At 35.0% G+C, this 12490-nt stretch overlaps 1 protein-coding gene across 4 annotated transcripts; it reads left to right on the forward strand.

Moving 5' to 3' along the window:
• Positions 1-3085: 3085 nt before the first annotated feature.
• Positions 3086-9417, forward strand: LOC104231943 (homeobox-DDT domain protein RLT1-like). 4 transcript variants are annotated; one of them, XM_009785049.2, is made up of 8 exons: positions 3086-3510; positions 4726-4839; positions 5004-5583; positions 6562-6641; positions 7524-7994; positions 8068-8151; positions 8245-8341; positions 9136-9417. In XM_009785049.2, the coding sequence occupies exons 2-7, from the start codon at positions 4750-4752 to the stop codon at positions 8338-8340; spliced, it is 1401 nt and encodes a 466-aa protein (XP_009783351.1). In that variant the 5' UTR covers positions 3086-3510; positions 4726-4749; the 3' UTR covers position 8341; positions 9136-9417. The 4 variants fall into 4 exon arrangements, with proteins under 4 accessions (XP_009783351.1, XP_009783344.1, XP_070016580.1 ...); XM_009785042.2 differs by having other exon boundaries at positions 3088-3510; positions 4936-5583; XM_070160479.1 differs by having other exon boundaries at positions 3088-3510; positions 4936-5583; positions 9148-9417.
• Positions 9418-12490: the final 3073 nt, after the last annotated feature.

A 12490-nucleotide genomic window follows, 5' to 3' on the forward strand; every position in this document is an offset into this window, starting at 1 on the left:
ATTTCAAGTTTCAATAAGGAGGGCCTTCAGATTCTCTCTGAAATTCCAAGTAAGGTTGGCTTCTGCTTTTGTATAGAAATAGATTCATTGAACTAAAACATTTAGAAAATTATGAAACTGAACCACGACAAACCTCCAAACAGCAACCTCGGCTTTTGATTGAGGAAGAAAATTGATCAAGTGGAGTGTTGTGTGGTGAAGGGAAGAAAAGAGAGCAGAGATAGGCGTTCTTCTGTTGCTAGGGGTGTTGGAATTAGCTTGAAATGGTTGATGAAGAAGAACGCTAAAGCAGTCAAAGAGAAGGAGTTGCTGCTTGACTTTTCGCGCCCTTACGTGTAAGACATCCATTGGTCATTTGCTGACTGGATGGACACGTATGTGTATGTGTAATACACGCTCACATGGTCAATGATCAGATGTGTTTATTAGTTATGGAAAAAACGAGTTCGAGTGTTCAAATGAGAAAGTTATAAGTTTATATATCGGCTTTAAAAAACTCGACAAGTTTAAGTGGCTAGGAAGTCATTTCGCCTTTTAAATATATAAATTAAAATAAGTCATAAATTTTATTTTGGATATAAGTTATTTTTTAAGGATAAAATAAGAAGTTTATAATATACTTATTTTTAAACAAAAAATATTATTTTTTTAACTGATTAAATAGAAGTATATCATAATAAATAACAGACGGATTACTATATAAAGAAGGGGGAAATTACAAATCTCGGAAAATAATTTTACAACAACAATAACATACTCAATGTTCATAAGTGAGATTTGAGGAAGGTAGTTCCTACTTTGTAAAGGTAGAATGACCGTCTCCTATATAACTTCAACCCGTAAAATAATTCTAGAGTCCATTACTCAAATGGTCACTCAACTATCCCAAATTATCTTCTAAAGTCACTTTTCTTTCGTTTGTAACAATAACGTCACTTAACTATGCGTATAACACTTAGAAGGCCACTCAACTAAACTTTTCAAATTTTGGAATGCCAAATACCTATTTTCCCCTCTAAATTATAAAAATTTATCTTTTTTTTTTTTAAACTTTTTAATATTATGATTTTTTCCCTTTTAATTTATATTATGTACATACCTATATAATAAATAAATTTTATTTATAAATTAAAAAAATAAAAATTAATTAAGCATATATAATGCTAGAATAATAAAATAATGAGCATAGTAAAAAATATTAATTAGATTAATTTGTTCGTAATAATAATTTTATTATTAACAACAAAAATTCAAAAATTAATTTACATAATTGAGAATGAAAGAAAATAAAGGTTGTAAAATATATATTCCATGTAATATAAAAATAATTATTTAAATAACGGTATTTTTATATAGACATTATATATTCTTGAAAATTATGCTCAATTATATTATTGTTCCATCATTATACGAGATGAAAACTACTTTTTTAATTTTTATTTTATAAATAAAATATATTTATTCTATAGGTAAGTCCAAAATGTAGATTAAAAGAAAAAAAAATATAATATTTAAAAAAGTTTTAAAAAATTGATAATTTAGAGGGTAAAATAGGTATTTGGCAATTCAAAATTTGAAAAATCTAGTTGAGTGACCTTCTGAGTGCTATAGGCATAGTTAAGTGACTTTGTTGTTACAAACGAAGAAAAGTGACTTTAACAGATAATTTGAGACAGTTAAGTAACCTTTTGAGTAATGAACTCAATAATACTGTTACTTGAATTTATTATGCATATTCTTTGAATTGCATTTTGTACAAAAGCTACTCTAGAAGAAGTTGGTGTCAGTTTGTATGCATATTTCATGTGGATAAAATGATCTCATCATCCCACTTACCATTTGAATAGAAAGAAAATAAATTTATAGACCTCTTATGTATTATTTTTATTAATCTCTAGTAAAATGGTCACATAATTAAAATAATATTAGCAACAGACTACAAAATGAAAAGATAAACCAAATTTCAAAATAATATTTGTAATAGACTACAAAAAGCCAACTGATTTTTATAGTGGTTGATAGGTCATTTTCACCAGCTTGTCTTGAAACAAAAAAAGTTATTTTACTCAATTGGGTAAGGTTCCAGTCGGCATATATAATTGAGAAATAATTTTATATTAATGAACTTAGTTAATGACACAATCAAATTAACATTTTGAGCCACTTGTGTTATTTAAAACACAAATAGAATAGGAAAATTTAACTTAATCTCACTTTTTGATATGTCTTCATTTTATAAGAGCTGAATAAGCACAAATTTTATTTGTAAGAAATAAATTTGGGAGAAGATGCACGTGACTCCCATTGATGACAAGATGCGGGAAGCGAGACTCAGATGGTTCCGGCATGTCCAGAGGAGAAGCCTAAATGCTCCGGTAAGGAGGCTGTGGAGGGCACAAGAAGAGATAGAGGGCGACCTAAGAAGCATTTGGGAGATGTGATCAGGCAGGATAAGGCGAGACTTCAGATTTCCGAGGACATAACACTTGATAGGAAGATGTGGAGGTCGAGTATTAGGGTTGTAGGTTAGGTGGTAGTCGAGTTTCCTTACTTCGTACCTTTGTGAGACTAGTCTGGTAGGATTTTTATCTAAGATAGCTAGTAGCAATGTTGTGTCTTATTATTTCGCTTTTCAGTGCAGGACCTATTTACTAGCTATCGCTTTTGCTTTGCATCTTTCTTCTGAATTTCACGTTTTCCCTAATTTTCTTATGATTTATGTGGTGATACTAATATTGTCTCTTTTTGGCTTTTTATTTTCTTGAACCGAGGGTCTTTCGGAAACAGTCTCTCTACTTCTTCGGAGTAGGGATAAAGTATGTGTACACACTACCCTCCCGACTCCACTAATGAAATTTTACTGGGTTATTATTATTGTTATTGTTGTTGTTGTTGTCTATTTGTAAGAAATGCAAAATTGCAACCAATAGATATAGATGTTTGTGTATTTCTCGTTTGATGTTTGATATTCCTATTACAACCTGACTAATTTAGATTCACATCGCTAAAATTCACTCTAAAAAAATATATTAATTTTTATTTTATTTATTTCAAGACTTGAACCTAGCGTCATGACCACCAGGGCAAACATTAATGTAAATAATTAATTTTTTTCGTGGGGAAATTCTTCGAGTTTTAAAAAAAAAATTCACAGTTTAATATATACATCCGTGTTGATTACTAAGCACTCAACCGAAGAAGCAAACAATAAATACTACTAGCAAATTTCTTCAGTTCTTATTTTCTTCTCCTTTATTTGGCTCAAGAATTTTTTTTTACTTCTGAAAATGTATCTTGTTAAGTATTAATATGTCAAATTAGAATTATGCATATAAAATTTATTTTCTCTCTGTACATTTGTGTTTGTATGTAGCAATTTTATTCTCTGTACAGATGCACACAAGGGCAGCTTAATCTCGCATTCTCCGCCAATTGGGGTTCGAATTTTGAGTTAATTGACAATAGGGGTTTCAGGAAAACCCTGGAGAAATTGGCCAGAGATCATGGAAGGTATCGAATTTTTTCCAATTTTCCTTTTCATTACTTATCAAAATCAATTTAATTGCGTTTAATTTGATTTCCGTGCCTTTGTATATGGCGGATTTAATTTCGATTTTGTTTCATGTTTTCCTTATAGGTGTATTACCCAGTATAGTCAATCTGGTGAAGTGAACTATTTTTATATTATATTTAACTTAAATTTTCACTTTTAGTTTTATTTGGTATAATGATGACATGAGATTGAGCTAAAATGGAGAAGTGATGATTCATATGGCCGACCCAACATGTTTGGGATTGAGGCGTAGTTAGAGTTGTAGTAGTTGTCAATGTAGTGAATTGTTATTTATATATATTTAACTTATTTTTTCACATTTCTTTTTATTTGGTATAGTACTGACATGCGATCGAGCTAAAATGGAGAAGTGAGGATTCACATAGCTGATGACAACTTGTTTGGAATTGAGTTGTAGTCGTAGTCAATGTCGTGAAGTGTTATTTATATATATTTAACTTATTTTTTCGCTTTTATTTTATTTGGTATGATACTGACTTGAGATTGAGCTTAAATGGAGAAGTGATGATTCATATAGCAGACTGCAACTTGTTTGGGGCAGAGGCGTTTTGTTGTTGTTGTAGTCAAGGTAGTGAACTGTCTTAAACAACATGGTGGGAATGTCAGCAGCTACGTGATATTTCCCTTCTCGTCGTGGAATATGCTGTAAGCTCTATGTTAGTCTGACCTTGTGAAGAACAAGTGTGACTAGAATTTAGTCCTTGAAATCCCTTGTCTAAAAGAAAGAAAAAACATAACAAAAAGAGAGAGTAGTAGACTAGGTTGATTTGAGAAGAGACGTGGAGGAGGAAGTAATCAGCTCTTCGTCTGCCTTCTACATGGGTCCTCTTTATAACATCCTTGGTTACTGCAGCACTTTTATGTATTCTTCTGAGTTCTGAGATATATGGTGTATCCTTCCATTATTCTTGTGTCTGCAACTGAAAAATAATCCTTCACCACTTGTATGTGGTATGGTGCGATGGCATCCTGAATTCTGGCCTAATCCTGGAAAGGTTTTTTCCCTTTGGTTTGAATGTTTGATATCTCATATAATGCTTATGAAACTTGTTCAATTTAAAGTAGGACCTGTTGTTGTTGGAACAGTTGAATGTGATCTTTACTTCCAGCTTGTTGGGTTTATTATTAACCTTTTCTTATCAATGCTTTAGATCCTGTTGTAATGCATTCTGAAGATGACAAAGGTCATACTGAAAAAAACAAGACAAGAATCAAGGTCATCAAGACACGTGCTCAGATTGAAGGCCTGGAGAAATTTTACAAGGGTAACAGATCTTACTAATTTTTCGTGTTTCCCAATGAGTTTCTACAGCATATATGTTATTTCAAACTTAACAATGAGAGAGCTTTCAAAATTTCAGAACATAAATATCCTACAGAATCAATGAAATCAGAACTGGCACAGTCATTAGGATTAACAGAAAAACAGGTTTCTGGGTGGTTTTGTCATAGGCGCTTGAAAGACAAGAGGCTATTAAGTCGGGAAACATATGCAAATGGAAGACAAGATCGTTCAAGTGGTGTCATTCAGGACCGTGGCAGCGGTTTTAGGCAGGATTCTTGCGGAAGTACTAAGCAAGGAGATGATAAGAATTTTGATCATCGGGAAGTTGAGAGTAGAAGGTTAACTGCCCCAGAAGTCTCAGCTGCGGGTGTTACATATGAAGTTGGTACTCAGTATAGAGCAAAGTCTAATCTCATGGAGGATACACCTTCAGGAAGTAGCTCTTCCTTACGTGATGCATGTTTTTCACGAAATGTGGAATCATTTGATATGGCAACATCGAGATACCTATCGTCTGATGTACCCACTGATCTTAAGAGTGTGAAACCAAGAACTGGCCCATCCGGGTACTTAAAAGTGAAAGGCCAGGTAGAAAATGCTGCAATTACTGCTGTGAAGAGGCAATTGGGAAGTCTCTACCGACAGGATGGTCCACCACTTGGTGTTGAATTTGATCCACTTCCACCTGGTGCTTTTGAATCATCAGTGCAAAATCTTGTTGATGGTGAGTTAAAATGGCTGCTTCTTGTCTTTTTCGCAGTTAACTTTTTTTCTGATCCAATATTTTCATCCATTCAACTCATTGTGTACATGCCTTTCTCTCTTTAAAGCATGCTAATTCTGTTCCTATTTAGTTTAGCTGTTGATTTTTCGATTTTGTTATGGTTCTCTACAACTAAAATTACTTCTATCATCTAATTGTGCTATGAAAATTTCTGTGCTATTTAAGGAACAAGATATTGTTATATTTAGAATAATAATCTTTTTTAAGTTAAAAAAAAATAATTATGGCAATATTGTGTTTATTTTATAAGAAAAGCTAATATGATCCAAATTGCGAACAAAACCAGCTCATATGTGACAATATTATTAAATTTGCATTAAAACCTAGGTTGATTCAGAGCTGTAATTACGAATAGAGTGAATTAGGGTATCCGCAAGTTGTGAAGTCCTTTTTCATGTTCTCTTGATTCTAAGGGTTTTATTTTGTGCTAGTCCCTTTAATGGGGTCATTTATACATGCTTCTCTATCTAGAATTACTAGTTTCTCTGCTCTTATACTTACAATTGAGTTGGCAGAACAAAACTCGGAACCTTGTAAACTCTGAAATTTGGTTCATCTTCTTTCTTTCGAGAGGAATAAAATTACAATCTTATCAATACTTTATGAGCCCATTATCATAACTATGTGATGTTTGAAATTTCCATATGCATGTCTGTAGTGTAGACTCTTCTTTTATTCAGATCATTCTTTTTTAGATGCAAAAAAGAGTTTGACGGCTCTTTCTTGCTGAATGAGTGAAGTTCCTATTGCCATGTCCCATACCACTTATACTCCGGATTTTACTCCATGTTCAAGTTTATATGCTTGAGTATGTATTCTCATTCTTGGTTTTTGCATCTGATTGTGGATTCGGAAAGTATAACTTTGTGTCTAGTGCAAAGAGTTGCTGACTTTTACTTTCCTATTAATGCTTGTCAGAACCTGAATATGCTGGAGAACCTGTTCCAGCTCTTACACCAGATTTCTCTAAAGTGTACAAGCAATCGAATTCATGCATAGTAAGTGGATCTTGTGCAAATTGATCTTAGAGATTTTGTAAACATTGATCTTATAATTCACAGCCATGAACTAACTGCATGTGTATAGGAATGCTTAATTTTTGGGTCAAGTTGATAGTTAATTGAATTTAGACTATGCATTTTATAAGTTTTTACTCCGTGGCAACAGATGCTATATACTTCATTTAGTTGATCTTTCGAATGAATGAGGCAAAGAAGTACGAACTACCAAATATAGAACTGTGGAATAGCAACACTACACAAAAGAATGCAGTAGCATATGCTTTGAGTGCTTAATGTACTTTGAATTAATGCGTGATAGTGGCAGTGTAAGCATATTTTGCTTGTGATTTTGTTACCTTGGATGGTGCACCTTTATAGATTAGACTGCGCATTCCATTACTGATATGGTGACATAAATGTTTTTCTTTTGTTTACTATCTTTTCTAACTCATTAATTGCAGTGCTATCTTGCTGGCTTGCATATTTGGTGTATTTTGAGTACCTTTGGTATCTGGTATTGACCTAAGGTTTCTTAATTTACCTGAAAAAGTTAGTCTCTTGAGAATTAGTGATCTCTATTTTCCTTTTTTCTGTTGGGTGATTCTTTTTCATTTCTATATTTTGCATTTGCCCATGGACAGACCTTTAAAAAAAAATCATGGACCATGGAGGGAGACTTGTTTTAGCTGGACCTTACATTTCTCGGGGATCAAACATCTTTTCATTTTTCTACTGGCCCAAATGCAAATGGATTGATATATGATTGTGCTTAATTTGGTGTCTTCTCTCCTACCATATCTTGATCTTGCTGTCAAAACTGAAGTACTCAAGTCAATCTCTAGAATTATACCTTCTTTGCTTTTGCATTGGTTTCGATAGGGACATGGATCCATTTCCAAGACAAACTCTCATGTCCCTAATTTGGAAGGTGCAAGTTTCAAAAAATCACTCAAGTCTGCTCATCCCGAATATTACTTCAACGAAAAGCCTGGTCAGAATTCCTCTATTCATGATGGTGATTGTTACTATCTTGGGCGGGACTCGTCAATAGACATGCACAAAGGTTCTGGAAGAGAAGTGGCGGTTGATGGCAGATGCAACTATAAGTATATGGCTAAACATGATGGTGCAGAAATTAGAACTAATACTAGCTCTAGCAGTGGTTTTCGAAGTCCCCGCACTGGAAAAGTCAATGGGGAGCAGGTGAAGCCTAGGTTCACTAGCTGCAATGAAACGAACCTTAAGATTATGGAGGAGGAAGATCTTGAACGCAAGCCTTCAAATTTTGTCCTGAAGGGAAGTAAGCATCGTTATTGTCCAGAGAGAGTGCTCTCCAGTAAAGTTGAAAAGGTATAAACTATTTTTGTTGCTTCTTTTTTATCCAGCAATATCCTGATAAGTTTTCCTTGAGAATGATATATAGGATTACATCCATGTGGACAGACCACCAGTTGATGAAAACTATAATCTGGATCGCGTGAAGATACCCTGGGAGAATGAAATGAGGGTAAGCTTTTTAGCTCATGTTAGTATGTTACTGTTTGAGATTCCTTTAGATATGGCTATGGTTACTTGAACTCTTCAAACAAAAATTTTGAAGGCTGCCAAAAGAGCAAGGGATGAAGACCCTAATCATCAAGAATATCCGAGGAATGCATCAGGGACACAATGCCATCCCAGACAAATCATCAGATGAGGTTTGACCATGTTTAATATCTTGATTTCTACTCCATCAGTATGTGTTGTATGCAGTCATGAGCGTACAACTTATTTGGACATATATGGCTCCATTTTGAGATTTTTAAATGGATATCATTTGTCGTGGAGAATCTTTTTAGTTCTTAAATGGCTTTTGTAACTGATTTTAAAGATATATTTGTGATGTAAAGAACAGAAGAATATATGGCTGAAAATCGTGCCTCTCATAAGTGATAAGTCTCCATTACCATTTCTTTCCCATTCATAGAAGATTGATTTACGACACTGCAGAACCATGTATGGTCCTGGCGGATCCTGGATTTTAAAGTCGTGGGTGCTCACTGATAAAAATTATGAAAGAAGAGGAAAAAAGAGTTTAGTTATGGGTGCTCACTCAATATTTATCTAAATATTTTTATAATTACCTATATAAATTTACTAAATCTTGTCAAAATTAATGGGTGCTTGAGCACCCAAAATCAGCATGTAGATCCGCCACTGGTCCATGTTCTGGACATTGAGCATTGCATAGTGTTCGACATAAATGTTTCTAGCTTTATATGTTTTACTGGTAGCAATTATTGAGTGTATTAAGTTCTGATGTCCGATTATTAAGTGTTTCTTTGTGTTATTACAAACAAAAGAATATAGGGTATAGAGGTTGTGGTTTGTCATATTAGAAAGAGGAGGGGGGGGGGGGGATCTACATGCTGGATCAGTATTAAAATTCGTTACAGTGTTGGTTTATATGAGTTAAATCCTTTAAGAATTTTCTTTACTGTTATGTTAACAGTGACACTCCTAGGTTTGCTGCAGAGATTCCATCTAGCTTTAATGAAGATGATAAACAGAAGAAACCAGTTCTTTGACGGTTGAGACATTTGCACATGACTAGAGAAAAGATAAAAAGTCCCGTGCAGTGAACGTTTTTGGAATCCTGTGGATAGAACTTACCGTTGGATTTGTACACTTAATGTTCATCAGTATACCAGTATGTGGGATTGGAGAACATTTGTCTTTGTATAGTAAAAGTAATTTGTTGCAATCGAAGCAGCTGGATGCTGAATTTGAAGAATGGACCTACGAAATTTCAGGTTGGAGTACGTCAAAAAATAATACAGAATCAGCATATACTAATATACATGAAAAAGTGAATATAATCACAAATTCGTGTTGCATGACTCCAAAATACCAAAAAATGAACCTGAAAGTTATGATGAAACAATGAGTATTAATCACTAGGTAGTTTTCTATAGACCTACGAAATTTCAGGCTAATTGGAGTTCATAAAAAAAGTTATACACAATTAGCATATACTAATACACGTGAAAAAGTGGATATAATTACAAATTCATATTGTATGACCCCAAACACACAAAAAATGAAACCGTAAGTCATGGTGAAGTGATAAGTATTGGTCACTAGGTTGTTTCTTATGGACCTATGAAATTTCAGGTTAATGGGAGTCCGTCCAAAAAATTCTACAAAATCAACATGTAGTAAACATAAAAAATTGGATTTAATTATGAAATCGTGTTGCATGACCCTGAAACGCCATAAAATGAACCCGAAAGTCATGGCAAAGCAATGAATATTGGTCACTATGTTGTTTTTATGGACTTACTGTCACGACCCAAAATTTAACCATGGTCGTGATGACGCCTATCGTGTTAGAAGGCAAGCCTACTTCCCAAAATATTACTACTAATTTGATTATAAGAATTTAATAAAATACTTGCAATAATTTAATTCCTGATAAACTAAACCAACTCTAAATATATATAATATAAAATACGAAAACGAGTCTCAAACATCGAGGTGTCACTAAGTCATGAGCATCTAAAACTATAAACTAAGAAGATATATAAATTGTCTAACTGTTCAAAAAAAGAAATGACAAGAGGAGTAACAAGGCCCTGCGGACGCTAGCAGCTACCTTGCAGTCTCCAAAGATAGCCGGCCTGAACTCAACGATCACCGCGCTCTAACTCACCTGGATCTGCACATAAAGTGCAGGGTGTGGTATGAGTACAACCACCTCAGTAGTAACAGAAATAACTAAGGAACTGGGCAGTAGTGACGAGCTAAGTAAAACAGTCCAATTATTTATTTTCACAATTTTAAAAAGATAAACATGAATAAACAGGTAAATTCCATAACTTAGTAAATACCACAAAGAAATTTAACAGATAAATGCAGCAACAACAAAAGTAAATGCAACTTCACAACAATGTCACTCCACCACTCAGAACTCAAAACTCAATACACTCAACACTCAACGCTTACTGGGGTGTGTACAGACTCCGGAGGGCTCCCAAAGCCTAAGTGCTAAGCACGGACAACTCACGTGCTACCATATCAATACCTGGATCCGCACGGTCAACTCACGTGCTACGCGGACAACTCATGCGCTATGGTATCAATACCTGGACCCGCATGGTCAGCTCACGTGCTACGCGGACAAATCACACGCTATGGTATTAATATCCTCACAACCAGCCATCATATCAATACCTGGATCCGCACGGTCAACTCACGTGCTATGCAGATAACTCACGCGCTATGGTATAAATACCTGGACCGGCACGATCAACTCACGTGCTACGCGGACAACTCACGCGCTATGGTATTAATATCCTCACAACCAGGCCCTCGGCCTTACTCAATCATGTACCTCACTAGCCTCACCATCATCAACAAATAAGGGGACACATCCCACATCAAGTATCACAACATATTAGCAAATAATAGACTGAGGTAAACATGTACAATAATTTCTATGACTAAGTACAAATAATGTGAGCATGAATAAAGCCTAAGCATGATCTCTAACATGAAAGCAGACAAGTTCAACAACAAGTAACTACGTAAACACAGATGATGGCCATGAGGCTTCAAGGGACGGACCAAGTCTCCATCCCTCGAGGTATTCACCCACACGCCCGTCACCTAACGTGGGTATCACCTTCAAACAGTCACACGATATCAAATACTCTGGGTTTATACTCTCAAGGCCAGAGTTAAAACTATTACTTACCTCAACAGCGTAAAATCCTTACTCCGAAAAGCCCTGGTCTCTGGAATCGGTCTCCAAAAGTTCCGAATCTAACCATAATCAAATTAATACCATCAACATATATTAAAGAATTGAATTCAACAATAAAAACTACAAAATATGCCAAAAATTCGAAATCGGCCAAAATTCGGCCACCGGGCCCACGTCTTGGAATCAGTAAAAAATAGCAGAATCATAAACATAATTCTCTCTCGAGTCTAACCATATAAAATGTATCAAAATCGGACTCCGTTTGGTCTCTCAAATTCTCACTTAAAACTCTCCAAAACTCAAACCCAAACTCCCTCAATTTCAGTGGTAGGCGTACCATCCGCTCCTATTTCAGTAATTTCTGTGGTAGGCGTACCACCCACTTCCATTCCATCAAGTCTTTTGGCAGGCGTACCACCCTCTCCCATTTCATCAAGTCTTGTGGTAGGCGTACCACCCACTCCCATTTCATCAATCTTATGATAGGCGTACCACCCGCTCCTATTTCATCAATCTTGTGGTAGGCGTACCACCCGCTCCCATTTCAAGCCAATACCAAATCACAAGGAGTATAATAACTTCCCGGAAAGGGAACACAACAGTATAATACCTTCCCGGCAAGGGAATAAAGCAATATAATAACTTCCCGACAAGGAAAACAACAATATCAAAACAAACGTCCTGGCAAGGGAGAATCAGCTATAACCAATCTTAACCCAACTTTTACTCAGCTCATTTAATACCAATACTCAATCCTAATTAAAGTTCACGAAAATAAACTAAATCCTTTCTCAATATCGAGAATCATCAATCAAAGCTTTCGTAGAATCAATTAAGAATTCAAAAATTATCAATTTAAGACTCACGGTCATGCTCGACTCCAACGTATAGATGCTCGGCACCATGCCTATACGTCGTACTCAACAAGAAACAATTAGCAAATAGAACACAACACCTAATCTCTCAAGCTGAGGTTAGACCAGACACTAACTTCGAACTTCCACGACCAACTCAAGCCTCAAACACCGTTTTTCCTCTCAAATTCGGCTCCAAACCAATCGAATCTATACATAATTGACTCAATATCATCAATAAGTGCTAA

Source organism: Nicotiana sylvestris, chromosome 10 (assembly GCF_000393655.2).
Source record: "Nicotiana sylvestris chromosome 10, ASM39365v2, whole genome shotgun sequence".
Classification (NCBI taxonomy): Eukaryota; Viridiplantae; Streptophyta; class Magnoliopsida; order Solanales; family Solanaceae; genus Nicotiana; species Nicotiana sylvestris.